The sequence below is a fragment of the Stegostoma tigrinum genome, chromosome 5 (genome assembly GCF_030684315.1).
Source record: "Stegostoma tigrinum isolate sSteTig4 chromosome 5, sSteTig4.hap1, whole genome shotgun sequence".
Classification (NCBI taxonomy): domain Eukaryota; kingdom Metazoa; phylum Chordata; class Chondrichthyes; order Orectolobiformes; family Stegostomatidae; genus Stegostoma; species Stegostoma tigrinum.
Window position 1 is genome coordinate 29,234,708 of NC_081358.1, and position 16,715 is coordinate 29,251,422.

General features: G+C 42.0%; 1 protein-coding gene across 2 annotated transcripts in view; it reads left to right on the forward strand.

Moving 5' to 3' along the window:
- Positions 1 to 241: 241 nt before the first annotated feature.
- LOC125451395 (solute carrier organic anion transporter family member 5A1) overlaps positions 242 to 16,715 on the forward strand; it is a 161,633-nt gene continuing 145,159 nt past the window's right edge. For both annotated transcript variants that reach the window (XM_048528432.2, XM_048528433.2), the window contains exon 1: positions 242 to 1,233. In XM_048528432.2, the coding sequence (XP_048384389.1) occupies positions 453 to 1,233 (781 nt within the window). In that variant the 5' untranslated portion in view covers positions 242 to 452. The remainder of the gene's footprint in view (positions 1,234 to 16,715) is intronic.

A 16,715-nucleotide genomic window follows, 5' to 3' on the forward strand; every position in this document is an offset into this window, starting at 1 on the left:
CTCTGTGAGTGTGTGCCAGGCACACAGGCTGCAGTTCCAACTGCAGAGAACGGACGGAGGATTTGGGGGGCGGGGGGATGGAGCTAGCGGCTGGTGTACGCTTCGTCCTGCCCGCTTGCCTTCACCGTGGCCCCGAGCCTCTAGCTGCAGCCGCCCCCGGGGGGGTGTTGGGGGGAGAGAGAGAGAGAGAGAGAGTCAGCGGCTCAGGGGGGGTGGGGGATCCCGGCAAAGATGAGGGGAAGTGAGGGACTGAGAGACTGAGGGGAGGGAGGGCAGCAGGCATTGAAGTGGGCCATGTGCCTGCATTCGCTCGCATTGTGCCCGCGGTCTCCCACAGACACCTCACCCCTTCCCCCCTGGCTGCTGCCCGCGCCTCAGAGATGCACTTCCCCAGAGGCAGGGACACTGCCTGATCTCCCATTTCCCCTCCCGCATCACCTTGGCACCCGCAGATGGATTCAAACTCCTTGCTGAGGGGCACGGGCCGGGACAAGAGGCACTGGGCGGTCGGGGCGCGTTTCAAGTGCAAAAGTTTGCCCACGCTGAGCGGCTCGTGTTTGGGCGGCCGGGAATCGGAGCTGAGTCCGGCCAAGAGCAGCTCGATCGCCGCCTTCTCTGCATCCTCCTCGGCGGTGCCCGGGAGCAGCGTGAAGCCGGTACCCGGTGCCCGGTGGAAGGGCCTGACCAGCTCGATCCGAGGCGACTCCCGATGCTTCCTGCTGTGTGTGTGCTGCCTGACTTTTATCCAGTCCCTCATGGTCTCCGGCTACCTCAGCAGTGTTATCACCACCATGGAGAGGAGATACAACCTGAAAAGCTCCGAGTCCGGACTCCTGGTCAGCTGCTTCGACATTGGCAGTTTGCTGGTGGTGGTCTTCATCAGTTACTTCGGCGGCAGGGGGCACAGACCCCGCTGGCTGGCCGCGGGGGGGCTCCTGATCGCCGCAGGGGCTGCCCTCTTCAGCCTGCCCCACTTCATCTCCCCTCCGTACCAGATCCAGGAGCTGAACACGTCCTCCTCCAACCAGGGGCTGTGCAGCGGCGCCACGGCCAACAGCAACAACACCGAGGGCTGTGTCACTAAGGACTCCTCCGGCCATCACCACTCGCTCTACGTGACCCTATTCGTCTGTGCTCAGTTCCTCATCGGTGTGGGCTCGACCCCCATCTACACCCTGGGCCCCACTTACCTGGACGATAATGTGAAAGCAGAGAACACATCTTTGTACTTGGGTAAGTCCAGCCTGTGCAGTACGTTGTGTTGGCGGGGGGTGCAAACTGCCTTTCCACTTGTAACTAAACCCGATTTCTCGCAAAAGTCCCGAATTTGGGACCTTGATCCTGGTTGGTAGAGTTTAAGGGTCATTCGTCAGGCCACACCAGGTTATAGTCCATCAGGTTTATTTGAAATTACAAGCTTTCGGAGGTATACCTGTGGGGTATATGAATAAGAAGGGTTTGCAGGGATATGGGCCAAATGTTGGCAAATGGGACTACATTAATTAAGAAAATCTGTTCAGCATGGACGAGTTGGATTGAAGGGTCTATTTCCATGCTGTACAGCTCAATGACTATGACAGCAACGCTGCCCTGAAAGCTCATGATTTCAAATAAACCTGTTGGATTCTCACCTGGTGTCATGTGACTTATGACCTTGTGCACCCCAGTCCAACACAGGCACCTCCATATCATTGGCAGTCATAGCACTTTACAGCATTGCAAACAGACCGTTTGGTCCAACTCATCCATGCCAAACGGAAATCCTAAATTAATCTGGCCCAATTTGTCAGCAATTGGCTCATATCCCTCCCAACCCTTCCTTTTCATTTCCCCATCCAGATACCTTTTAAATATTGTAATTATACCAACCTCCACCGCTTCCTCTGGCAGCTCATTCCACACATGTACTGCCCTCTGTGTGAAAAAGTCACCTCTTAGGACCATTTGAAATCTTTTCCCTCTCACCTTAAACCTATGCTGTCTAGTTTTGGACTCCCCTACCCTGGGGAGAAGCATTGACTATTCAACCTTTCAATGGCCCTCATGATTTTATAATCCTCTATAAGGTCACCCTTCAGCCTCTAACACTCCTGCTCTAATTTTGCTTTCTGGCATTGCTATGGAAATTTATTGTGTACAGTATCTCAATATTTTTACAACCTAATTGAAATTAGATGAAAAATTGTACTCCAGACACTTTATTAATCATCTTCAGATGAACTGCATGCATTTATGCGATGTTAGAATGTTACAAAGGGGATAGATAGTATGTATTGTTTCCAGTTAATTACGTGTGCATATTATCATGGCTTTGAAATCTTGGCACCACTGTTTTGACTGAAAAGACTGGAAATGTGGATAGTTTAGGAAAATGTTATCACATAAACAATTTAATGCAAAATAGCATACTGACAACTACAATTTTGTACCGCAAACATAATACCTGTTACCTTTAACAGATGAACATGCTTCTCTCTGATTTCACCGGGTTTAACTGCTCCTTAAAGTACAGAATGACTTGCCTCAGTCTTGTCAACATGGTGCCAGTGACTTTCAGACAAAAATATCGTAATATTTATTGACTCTGATATCAAGAGTTACTTATTTACCAATATATAACACAAATATGGCCTTGACTGTGCATTAATAACCATAGGATTTTGTTTCACACACTGTAACATATTCTCTGTCATTACTGTAACATTGGGAGACATTTGTTTTTGAGTGTTACAGTGTGTTTCATTAGTGTTTGCAGAAAATTAAAAATGAATGTAGTATTATAACCGATTGATATTATAATGGATTATTTCATGTAGCAAGTAATTTCATCATGTAACATGCAAATACAGCATTACTAACATGAGAATGGGGAAAGATGCCCTAAACGGTTCCTGTGGACTATCTCTCATAAAGAACACAAGTGTTTTGGAGACAGATGCCATCCACTTTCTTGGATGGACAAAAAAATGTGATTTGAGAACTTTGTTTTTAGAAAAGGTTGGGAAAATAAAATAAAAACTAGACTGGCAGCAATTATATGATTTTAGTGCATGTATTTCAAACAGTGCCATTTGTAACTTTATCTCATGCAGAATTTCAAAGCTCTAATTTCCAAACACCATGCAAAGAATTTGTGAGACTGGTGGAGGATTGCCTTCACTTCTGTCTGCTTGTCAGAGCAAATGTGTCATCGTTGATAAATGTAACAATATCCCCGTTGAAACCATTTGTGAGATCTTTTTAATAATAGATGCTTTTTTTAAAAATTCAAACTTCATCGCTTCCATATTCTGTCTGGTTAGTTTTCACAGGGAGATTGTTGAATTGCTTTCCTTTCATGGGTATAATACATTAAGTTGTTGGACTATATTGATGTGAAGTGCTTTCTGCCCTTGGTGCAGCCTGCTAACAGGAAATACAAAAATAGAAGTTATCCTCTTATACAGGTCAGGGAAATCCAACTGGTAGGACTTTCAAACATCGCAGCAAGAACACATGTCATGCTAAACGCAATATGCAATATGTAGTTTGGCTTAGTTATAAAGCCCTCTCTCTTAAAGATATCAAATTCCTCACAGTTTGTGAACTTATAAGACCAAGAGTTGTATGTTTTGTATAATGCAACTATTGATAACAGTGAAATAAATTAACAATTTTCATGCTGTTGGCAGAAGCAGTGAAGCCACGGTGAGGTGAAGTTCACACCATAATAAAGTATTTCCCTTTCTTAAAGCTGCAGTTACTTATATTTCAGCACAATCTGCATCATAAATTCCCACTAAGTTTCTAACAATGTTTTAGAAAAAAATGCCATTCTTCTCGTAGCTGTCAAAAATTGATACATTCTTTCCTTTCTGTGAGAAACTGAACAGCTGCAGGTGTACTTTTTTGTGCAACATAGATGCTCGTAAAAGCTGAGAAATGTCTTATGCCTGAATGATCAAAGCCATTCAATTTAATAATCGTGACTCAATCGGTCTTGGATTCTTTTGAGTGTAGACTGTCCAACATTTGAACTGTCCTAGTGCTCTGTGAAATGACTATCACAGTACTAATTGTAGAATAATTCACTTAAATTTTTTTAAACATAACAGAACATTTAGCAAAATGTAGATGATAGAAAAAGACACTCATGAAAACAGCATAAATTTGCAGTAGAGACTATGTTTATTTTGGAATTATGACATGCATTACAGGCAATAATGACTACAGTTCAGTCAACAAGCAAGCTGTACTGCCTGAATAAACATTAAATGTATATTTTAGTCACTGCAACCAAACTCTTAATAAAGCTCAGAAATGTGGAAGTCTGTAAGGGGTCTCCATTTCTTCGTTTGGACATGAGCGTACAGAAAAATGAACAAGAACTATCAAGGAGGTTAAAGAATTTGTTGAGTTTATTGATGTTCATTGGTATACTGTGATTCCGTGAATGCCTAACTGAGCAATAGACACTTCCTTTAGTACAATTATAATCGCATGTGCAGTATCCAGTGCATTGGTTCTAAAACTATTTTTGCTTACTTTTGAATGCAAGGATCAGAAATGGGCTTTAACAATAATGATCTATTTCAAAGGATGACAATAACAGTAGCAGGTTTGTTTGTTAATCAGTTAAAGTGAAAAAAATGCAAAGAATGACCGAACTTACAGGGGCCAACATGAAATAAAGCTGGAAAATTCTTCTGCAACCAAATGTAGTACTTCTATTTAACTCAAAAAAACTTTTTAAGAGGTGTTGAGGAAAAAAAATGCCTTGGCAGGCATTGTCCATTTAAGTTCCATTTAAGTATTTGAAACAGAAACAGAAGAGACAGATGTATAACAGCCAGAAAGAACCAGTAGGAAAGACTGTAGTTCACAAATTGCTGAAGTCTGTGTTCAAAATAATGAGAAGATCCTGAATGTGACATTTTGAGCAGCTAACTGACAGCACCCAAAGTCCTGGGCTGGTAAATGAGGCTGCTGTTGTATGTACTGTGATGAAACCCTCCCTTGACTGGAAGCTATCTCCTTTAATTGGACTGAAGACTGTGAGAGCGCCGCAAGCTACCTGGCTTTGTGTCTGCACTATACAGCAAGGCAGAAGAGCAGTGCTGTGAACTTGGTATCTCTGGCTGAATGGTAGGTGCAAAAAGGCAAGGCTGGGATACTGTGAGCATTCAGGTTGGCTCAAAGTGAGTGATTGCCAACAGAGCAAATGAACAGCCTGGAAATGTAGGCTGGCCCAGTCAATGAGCTGGGTGACTTCTCTTGAGAGTGTACAGTTTTCTTACTACAGCATTGCAATGACAGATGTTTGTGAAACATTGAAGTGTTGAAGTGTATTCCAAGTGGATTAGAAATGTGCCATGAGTCGTCGTAGAGGCTGGCACCTGATGGATGCCACTGTCTGTTGATGTGGTGTCTGTTGATGTGAGGTGCATGTGGTTAGTGAAGTCTGCCCTGACATGCTGGTGCATGGTGTCCAACATAGAGGACCTTTGCAGCCAGCTATGACCTGAAGTTGCTAGGTATGACTTCCATGTCATGTATGGTTTAGAAGGGGTGGACGCTAGGAAGTTGTTTCCGTTAGGCAGGGAGACTAGGACCCGTGGGCACAGCCTTAAAATTAGAGGGGGTAAATTTAAAACTGAAATGAGACGACATTTCTTCAGCCAGAGAGTGGTGGGCTTGTGGAATTCATTGCCGCAGAGTGCAGTGGAGGCCGGGACGTTGGATGCCATCAAGGCAGAGATTGACAAATTCTTGATCTCAAAAGGAATCAAGGGCTACGGGGAGAGTGCAGGGAAGTGGTGTTGAAATGCCCATCAGCCATGATTTAAATGGCAGAGTGGACTTGATGGGCCAAATGGCCTTACTTCCACTCCTGTGTCTTATGGTCTTACGTTGAGAATTTTTGGCATCTAAATTGCTCGTGGTAGGTGGTAGGAAAGGAAGCTGTATCTTAGTAAGGTGAGGTCTGCAGTTATTAGGGTAGTTTGTGAGCAATAACTCTCCTTAATAGGCAACTTGTGAGAAATCATCTTGTTGCCTCAAACTTAGTAGGAGAGAGAGTCTCACTGGACTTCTTATGTGATTCTGCCATGTTTTCTGTTATAGCACATGTTTGTCTGGCCCCTGTATGATTCTACACTCCGATGAAATCCACCTCCACCACTTTTACAGGCAGCACATTCCAAATCCTTAATTTTCTCCTCATCTCACGCCTAGCTTTCTTGCTGACAATCTTGAAATTGTGACCCATACTTACTGCCGTACTGACTAGTGGAAAAAGAATATCCTTCTTTACCCCCTCAAAAATTGTTTATAATCTTGAATTCCTCAATAGGTTGCCTCATGACCTTCTCAGCTCCAATCTCTAATCTTGTCTTGTATCTAAAATACCTGATTCTGGGCAACATTTTAGCAAATTTCCTTTCCCCTCTCTCCATGGCTTTAACATCCTTCCTTAGATAAGGTGGCCAGAACTGAATACAGTACTCCAAATGTGACTGACCAATGCCTTGTAGAAATGTAGCATCACTTCCTTGCTTTATGCTCCTATTTATAAACCAAAGAATCCTATAAGCCTTCTAAACAACTGTTTCAACCTGCCTGGCCACTTTTAGAGAACCATATACATAAGCCCCGAGGTCCCCCTGCTCCCGTACTCCCCTCAAAGTTGTACCATTGAGCCTTTATTGTCTCGCCGTGTTTTTTTTACCAAAATGCATTACCTCACAATCCTCTGTATTGATCTTCATCTGCCAGATATCAGCCCATTTGACAACTTGTCAATATCTCTCTGAAGTCACTGAGCATCATTCTCATAATTCACTATTCTCCCTAGTTCAATATCATCTGCAGATTTAGAATTTTGCCCTCAACACCCAACTCTAAATCCATTATGTAAATAAGAAAAAGCAAGGGTCCCAACACCAATCCCTGGGAAACACCAGTTTCTATGCATCTCCAATATGAGAAATGCCTTCGATACCTACCCTCTGTTTCCTATCTTTTAGCCAGCTTTTAATCTACCAAGGAGCATAATCAACCCCAAATATTTCTAATTTACTGAGCAACCCAGCATGTAGCACCATATCAAATGCTTTCTGAAAGCCCAAATATATAACATCCACAGGACGACCCTCATCCACTGCCTGTGTCACCATGTCATAGGGCTCAGTTAAATTTGTCAAAGGTGAGCTATCCTTGACAAAGCTACGTGGACTGCCTAGTGTCACATTTGCAATCCTCCAGTCCCTGTGACTAATCCTGTGTGCAGAGGCATGGAAGGTTTCTATCAATTTGCTTCCTTACGTTTCTCACTAATCTTGGATGCATCCCATCCAGGCCTGGCAACTTCTCTACTTGGACCGCTGCCATCCTTTTTAGCCCCTCTTCTTTATCCAGCACTATACTGTTCAGTTTCTCAACTCCCACATTTTCATCCAGGCCATTTTCATCCATTTTCTAATTTGGTAAAGATAGAAGTAAAGTTCTCATTTAGTACGTCTGCTATACCTTCTGCTTCATTGAGTGGCCTACCCTACTTGTTCATCATGGGCCACACTCTATCTTTCATTCATCTTTACTATCAATATATTTGAAGAGCATTTTACTGTTTGCTATCCTTTCCTCATGCTTACTGTCAACCTTCCTTATTCCACCCTTCACTTCTCTCCTACATTTGAGATACTCTTCCTGATTTCTACCTTGTCCTGTCAGTCTGTTGCTAGGAGGCTGCCTCCAGGGAACAGAACTGTCCTACTTTGGATTGACCTAAAGGCTGACTGGAAAATCCTGGTCACATTGGGGAATTGGTCTCAAGTGACTGTTTAATAATGTGAATGTGCTTTAGGGTAGCTGCTGAGAATCTTCATTATGTGTTGTAGACTGCACAGCTTTGGCAAATTAGCCAACCCATCGAGTCACCATCAGGGAAAGACATTGAGGTGGAAAGCCATGAAGAATGGTGGTACACAAAGGATCCTGAGGAGGAGCAAGGTTCAAATCAGATGCACAATTTCTTCAGCAGCACATCATCAAGGAGTTTTCACTTCAATAACTCCAATTCTTTGCACCTCTACTCCTTGCTGGTAATGGCCTGACTACTTGCGTTTTTTTAAGATGGTGCTTAACACAAATATCAGCTGCAGACTTTAAGTTAAATCTTGTTTCCTGGTCAACAGATAATCTTCAAACAAACTGTGACATGTAGATAGCTGCAATTTGACAATAAACATGAGAACATTTCTAAACTATTACGTGAAAACAACAAATGCTGGAGATCACATGACTGCCCTATCAGATCGGATATCATGGCTGAATTGTTGTCATAGCCTACAGAGATGAAACCATGTCATCCAACCAAAATAAATCCCAAGATTAAAGATATGTTAGAAGTGAAACTGCAGTGCAAAGAGTGAAAGAGAGTTGGAAGTGTGTATATAATCCATTAGGAAGGTTTCTTTAACTTGCCTGTCTTGTCTTCACAGTCCTTGTGGTAGTTTATGGTTGACTGAATTTGTCAGGCAATCCACGCTGCTCAAAAGCAAATTGGGAATGAGAAGTGAAACCTCATTGCGCATTGACTAATCTCCAGCTGAAGTTGTTCAGACAGCAAAACAGTCCAGTGAACAAATAATTACAATGATTTGACTTTGGTGGATGGTAAACCAATGCAAGTTGAAGAGCAACATTTCAATCCTTAGTCTTTCAAACAAGGATGTTCAGTACCAGTGACAAAGAAAATGATAATGGAACAACGGTTCTCTAGCGTTTTGGCTAGAGTTGTGAAAAGCACTTGGAAAGTTTAACTGATTCAACAAGTTGAAGTAAAGGCTTTACATTCATCGATGCAGATGTGTCAACAGATTTAGATGTGCAGGCCAACATCTCACAATCTAAAATGTTTTCAAAAATTCAGATTATCCGTCTTCTGAAAACTGATGATTGTTCATTACTGCTTATAACTGACACATGTCAAATGCCAATGTATGACTTGTGAGCATACTGAATAAGCACCTACCTGTGGACATGACTTCTGAACTTGGCAGTAATCAATTGTTCTCCTCTGGACCCCTGAAAAACATCCCCCTACTCTTGCCTTCAACTGCCCTAACTTCCTTCCACATGCCTTGTGAACCACACTCAACAAGTAGAGTATTGAAAGTGGTTACGTCTCGTCACTGGGTCCCTGAGAAGCAGTCGTCACCTGCGGATTTTGGACCTTTCGATTGATCGGAGTTGCTGGCCTCATTGAATGTCGGTGTGGAGGCCTGTGACTCAATGAGAAACTCGATCATGTTCTCCTGGTAGTTTTTGATGAACTGATTGGCAGGCAATTGGTTGAACTTTCTCAATGTGGGGGGTGGCAGGTTATTCAGCATCTGACATGCTCAACCCCACACTTGACAAAACAGGGTAAAATCCCACCCATTATGATATTTTATTGATGTTTCTTGCTTGCCACATTCGATGCCCCTCACAATCATTGTAACAATACAAAATGCTGTGCGCATTTGGAGAGTGGCTGAACGTTTAGACAATTCAGTCAAGTGAGCGATCACAATTACTATTCCTTACTCAGTACTCATGCACGCTGGCACCAGGTGGAGCCATGGGTCTTTTTTTAAATCTTCCTCTAAATTAGGCACTGAGGTTCATCACAGCAGATCTACAAATCTCACAGGTTATGCTCAGGCTGTAGTCAGATCTCCACTCTTCTTTGCCTGTATGGCTCAGCAGCCCACTGGATTTACTGACTGATAAAAATCTGCTAAGGTAAAATGGTCACGGCAGCTTGGAGATTAACAGTGGAGGCAGTGGCCGAGTGGTATAATCACGGAGATGTTAATCTAGAAACCAAAATATTGTTCTGGGTTCAAATCCCACCACGGCAGATGACAGAATTTGTATTCAATAAATATCTGGTATTAAGAATCTCGTGATAACTGTGAATCTGCTGACGATTGTCGGGAAAAAACCCACCTGGCTCACTAATGTCATTTACGTGGTCTGGCCTATATGTGGCTCCAGACCCACAGTAATGTGGTTGACTCTGAACTACTCTCTGGGCAATTAGGTATGGGCAGTAAATGCTGCTTAAAAATGACGCCCTCATCCCACAAATGAATAAAGGGGGATAAAAACATAATGTGTTGTCCCTGGAAGAATAGTGGCACCTGGAAAATACTGATTGCTGTGGAACTATTAGTCACAATCATAATATATGACATTGATCCTTGCTTCCCCCATCCCCCAAGCCCAAAGGGCACGAGGGGGAAATGGAATTCAGTGCTAATGTCATCATTGCCAAAATCAAACACACTTAGTTACTTTTTCATAATTTCAATATAATTAGCAGTGTCTTTTTGGATTGTGGTTTCTCCTTGAAAGCCGCCGAATCTTAATTATTCTGGTGGATCAAACTAACTGTAATTCTTTAACCATTTTGGTATTTCTCTGCATATGTTCCAGCACTGCCATCCATGGAGAAATTGTCTTTTGTCTTGGCACTCTGGACACTTAGCTTAACCACTCTCAGAATACACACTACCATGTAGCATTTAAACTGTTCATTCTGGTAGCTTAGGGTATGAAATTATGAAACACTTGGCATTGCGCATGAAAGGCATTAAGATTTTACTTTCGCTGGGTTTTTTTGGCACATCTGGGCTGAGGTGCAGAGCTCCCAAAATAAAAGCTGCAGTTTGCAGTCCTAAAATTTCCTGCGACATGCACTAGGAACACTAAGTCACAGTCTGGGCCAGTATAAACACTATGATTTTCAAACTGTGTCTTTGCATTAGCTATTACCTAACGATCTTGACTTAGTCATGGAATGTTTGGACATTCCAGCAAATTCCTTTGAAGCTATTTTAACCTGGTTTGCCCATTGGAAAATTAACAGATTGAGACGATACCACAGCGCAAATAAATGCAATGCTGACTTTCTTATGGGTGTGGTCAGACTGCAACAAAAGATCCAACTACTTGGGAGTGTAATTTAAGTCCTTTTGTTTCGTGCATTAGACTGAAGCCTACTGTTAAATGGGTCAAAGCAGTTTTATTTTTTTTAAAAGCGTAAACCAATACTGCGTACATATAAAGGGGTATACAAGGGATCTCTGATTAGGTGACTTCAGGTTTGGATTTGGAGTGGCTAAAAGTTGGGGGATAAACTAAAGTCTGCGTAAGGTCATTAAGGTGGCCACCATTTGGAGGTCCTGGAAAAGATTAAGACGGACATGGAATGCCAGTTCCCTGTGAATGTGTTGACATCACATTTGAACCCAAACATTTTTTCACCTATCATCCAATTAACTGGACTTCTAGCATGGTTCACTGAATGGTGCTGCAGGAACCACATACTGATCAATTATTCCATCTTAACTTACAGAAACGCTCTGTCTACCAAATTGGCAACAATAAATTAAACAACATTGACATAGCACCTTTATTGGAGTAAGATCGATTGTAAAAATTGTAGGCAATTTCATAGACACAATCGGAGAGGTTTCAACAAAAGGTAAGTAAATTTGATTGCTTTATGAACAGAAGTGGGGATTGTGATACAGACTTTATCCCCACCCATTCAGTGTAATGTAAGTGACACATCAATTGCCTGTTGCCTGCTCAAGATTTATTATGCTTTCCGTGTGCAACCAGCTTACCTTGCATTGTTCGTTGGTGATGTGTATCAGCATGGATCCATTAGCATTACTGTCATGCTGTACTTAAGAGTTTAGTGGAAACTATTGAGGAGGAGTTGTGTTGTGGCAGAACTGGCCCTAGTTGAATCTGGCTCGGAAGAATTGAAGAGTGGCTGACTATGAAAGAGTGTGGGCACCCAAGAATTTGCTTTGCAGGTCTTAGTGGAGAAGGTGGAAGCAATAAGAGATGCCCTGTATCTCCAAAGGAAAGGTTTCTCTTCAGATACATGTTGAGAAGCCTGTGGGAGAGTGGATAAGTATGGAGATCAATGGAGTTCTGCCCCAAGGAACTGGATGTGGTAACACAGGTTTTATGATCTCATATGAGGTAGCGAGGACTGTAACCGCTTTTTCAAATTACATATCAGATGGAACTGGACCAGTAGTCTCACAAAATGCTCAATTCACCACATCCTTATCACTGACCTAGAAGGAATTGCTATCTATCGGGTCTAAAACCTGGCATTCATATACATCATTTTATCTCATACATTAGCACTGTTTGCAAGCTTCACACTCCTGGCACACTCATACTGCCAGCTGCTCACTCAAACATATGGCATACAACTCACTGACACACTTTGCTCTCTCTCTTGCAGTTAAAGGTAATGTAAAGTTGGAAAATCAGAACTAGCTGGTGGGGTGCGGGCACATCTGCATATTGCAACCCCATGGAGAAGATGATACTGTCTATTCCCTGAAAGGTCATCGCTGAGGCAGTGGACACCTAAGAAGCTGAAGCCGTTGAAGACGGTAATGTCTTCAAACATAGTTTTCCTTCTCATATCCCAATACTTCCTAATCCCATCATTTTATTAGTCTAAAAGTGTAATTTTGTATTTCTTACTTGCTCATCTCCCCTCATCTCATCCCAACCCTAGTATCCTTTGCAGTTATAGATATCAAAAACTGCTGCCTAGCCAAGTGGTGGAGATAGGCAAAAGGACAGTGATGAAGACACGCCATTGCTTCACTTCACAGGTACTGTATGGAGCTGAAGAAAGCTTTGAGGTGTGATTGGCATGAAAGGATAGCACGGGTGCCAGCTTGCTGGAGAACAAACTCATGCCCGCGTGCCACTGCAGAGGGACTCTGAAGATAATTTTGGATCAGGCTACAGAAGACAACTCATGGATATAAACACGCAGACACACCGGAGAGTCTTTCAGGGAAAGCATGCTCAGTGTCAGGCTGTCTGGAGGAGGAGTAGTCCAGCACTAATTTGGTACAGGATGTTATACAGAATTTGGAATTAATCTTTTTCAGCACAGAAGGCATTCACTTCTACCAGCACAGCCATGGAGCAAACCATGATGTAATTTTTGATGCCTTGTGTCTCAGCCGCCATACAGTATGAGTAGTATTACCCCACCCTTGGAGTACTGCAGTAGAAACTTGGATACCTAACATAAAATCACAGTTTTCAGCCGGGGAAGTTGAGACCAGTGCCATCATGGCATGTGTAAAGGGGCTTCCAGGCATTGCAGGGCTCTGACATTCTATCCCCTCACAAACATGCTCCCTAAAGTCCTGCTGTAGTGTAGTCTTCTCTACTCCTTTCCTCCATTTGGACGAATTCAACCAACGGGTCTGTTTCCACGTTGTACATCTCTATGACTGGGACTCTATTTATTAGCAGCTTATCTCTCTACTTTGTCCCAGTGATGCTGAAAGCCAAGGGAAGTCCCATCTAGAAAAAGTGATTTTGACCCAAGACTGTGCTTCAATGCTGCATGAAGTGGTGTGTTTAAATAAAAAGTTTGTGAGAAATGTGGGGGAGGATCCAACTTTAGTACAGTAATTCTGGGGTTGATTTACACCCTAAAGCATTCTCAAACACAAAACTGTCATATTCTGGCCTAACCAAGTCACAGGATGTATAATTTTTCTTTGTTTTTGTGTAAAGGATGACTGAAGAATTTTGATAGCAACGTGATATAGCATATGTCATGTAGTAGATTGATACTGAGAACCAACTGTTCCAACTTGTCAACTCAAACAAACTCATAAATTTCATAATGATGCAACGTTATAACTCCCCTAGCCACCTACATACAGCTCACTATTTGACCCCGCTCTCTTTCGCAGCATAGTGACCAATTCTTCGCTGCTATTTTACTGCTTCTAGTTCTTAGGTATAAAAGAGTGGGAAATAATCTGAAAGGCTGCATTTTAATCAATAAGAATTAGCAGAATGGTTGGATCATTTAAAATGCAGAAAATTATTAAATATTTGATGTTCTTCAAAGACTGATATAACAATGGATTTAGACAGAGTCATAGAGATGCACAGCACAGAAACAAACCCTTTGGTCCAGTTTTACCTCCAAATGTTAATACTTAGATTTATGTACTATTAATGTTTTTCATATAATGTCACAAAGAGCCAAATGGAGCATTTTAGTAGAAAGTTGCAGATGTGTCCGTGGGATTCGGCTTGAACAGTTAGTTCATTACTGATGTCATAGTATCATTCAGGGATGTACAGCAAGAGGATTAGATTTACCCAATTACATTCCTGTTGCTTAGTAATTAAATGCATTTCAAGTGTGTCATTAATCCAAATAGAACTCAAAGACCTCATGTTCATTCTGTATCTTGTCTAACCTCAGTGTTATGAATATTCAGCCTTGCCAACAGGTCAATGGGAAACAACTGTGGCAAAAAAAGAAGGTTCTTATAAAGAGGCAACCATTACATCCCACCAGCGGCCAGTCTGCTCATGGTGTGGTGCCAGTGTATGTAACTCCAAATCACCTTTCAGCAATTAAATCATAGTTTACTTTCCCTCCGTTACCAGCCATTGTAGTGTCATTTTAGCTGCTGTACTGAAATGAAAACACAGTAAAGCAAATATGCCAAGCCAACTTTATCAGCCATGCCATTCTAGATTCCATCTGAAAGTCGACTAATGCACTCACTTTAGTACCTGTTTTCCTTTATGCCTTTGCCTCAGAGTTCCTGTGTAGTTTATCAATGAATTGCTGCTCAACTGGCAGTAGGCTGCTGACTTTCAATGCTGAGACTGCGGAAGGCCTTGCAAGATGAGCATGAGTAGCTTCAGTCCTCGAAGGCATGGTTTTGGATTGCACAACCTCAGTTCACTAGCAGCAGTCAGAGCTGGCTGGATGGGAGGTAAGTAGGAAGGTTACCAGGAGTAGCATTGATGGAAAGATGACTGCTGTCATTCGGAAGAGAGGCAGCATGTTTGCCATTCATGCAGTCCCTGTCACTTCAGTGGCATAGTGTAATCCAGAAATGTATTGCAGGGTGATTACTGGATGGATGTGATTCTCTGCAAGCCCCATTGGATTAGTTCCACAAACATCATGGCGTTGAAGTTTGTGGTGAGTTCACTGTCATGGCTATTTCTACAGCAGCTGGAAGATTGCAGTGAAGTGGAAATGTCTGACCTATTCTTCATTGAGGTTCATTGCTCCCTGAAAACCCTGAGTTCCTTTCTCCTTCTGTGAGTGTCTTGTGACAGCTGTATCACAACCTTCTTCCAGGAGCAAGTACTTTCTACAGGATGTTTGAAGTCAAGACAATGTGCTACCATTCTCTGTCGACTCTAAAGCAATTTTAAACAACTGTGGACACCTTCAAATATTTCGTTCAACACAGCAAGAATAGTTGCTGACTCCTGACATGAAACTGGTATGATGGTCTTTCATCTGTATTTAGAAGATGGTGTTAGCTGGAGCATGGATCTCCAAATATCCAGTGTTGATACCAAGTCAATTGTATGATCTGTCTACTGTGGATAAATTTGGTAAACACTCTAGCTTGTACATTACTTCAGTCTCTATAAAACCAGCCACATGTTCAGCATCAGACTTATGGACGTGAGCAATGCATGCTACGTTGGATTCAAAATGCATTAAGTGCCATGGAGTTGTATTTCTCAACTATATTTACTGAGACATTTTAATGGTTTTCAAGGTTGCTATCATATCTGCTTCCTACACCTTCTTTGCCAGACCATTCCCGGTATCACTGCTGTGTAAGAACTTACCTCGCACATTCCGTTAAACTTGCCCATCTCACCTTAAACCTATACATGTTGTTAATAAGTTAATAAGTGTTTAACAATCTGGGTTTCTGGGATTATTACTGTTTATAGTTTTATGATTGCCTTATTTCCAGGTAACAACTTTGATTATTGCTGGATAAACCTTCAGTAATAAGTAAAAATGAATATTTATTCAAAGTGGACGTTACCATTAGAAGAACAGAATGCAGCATGAAAACCCATTGGTGACAAAAGGAAATGCAGCTTCCAAGGTCCAGTGAACAAGCCAGTAGTATTGTATTGTCTGTCTCTTCCTCCTTCTGCCTATACAGTCATTTTGTTTACCTCCCTATATGTCTGTCTGCCACTCAAATAATTATTTTGAAACATCTAGGTAGGCTTCCTGACGCAGAAAAAATGGGACGATTGGTGGGGAAAAGGATTATTTTTGTGCGGTTTGACTCATATTCAATTTTTGTGTCCATTTATCCAGTTTCATTGCATGTACTCATCATAATTTGTTCATAGCAAAACTGACTATACTCATCAAATTTATTTTCAGGGAACATTAACTAGACTTCATTCTTGGCATGGATTGTGAGTGGGCATTAGAAGACTTGTTAGTGGTACATTTGTTTACTACGGGGATGTAGCAATAAGCTGGAGGCACTTAGAGAGATAATCACTGAAGTGAGACAACCAACGAGCTAGATTTAATCAGAAATACATGCTGTTTATCTGCATTTATTAAGCACAAGGCTTTCAGAGCAAAAGATAAGCAAATTGAAATTATAAGTAAAGAAGTTTTAAGATTGATTCTTGAGTAAGCATTTTCTTGATTGAGGCGTGAATAAACTAACAAAACACTGAATGTTGCCCTTAACAAAGTGGGTAATATTGGAATGTTTTGGAATGGTCCTAACAGAGCCAAAGCAAGTGGAATGTTAATCAGAGAGTAGTATATAGGGTGCTCATATAAAGGATATTCAGGATACATGTCAGAC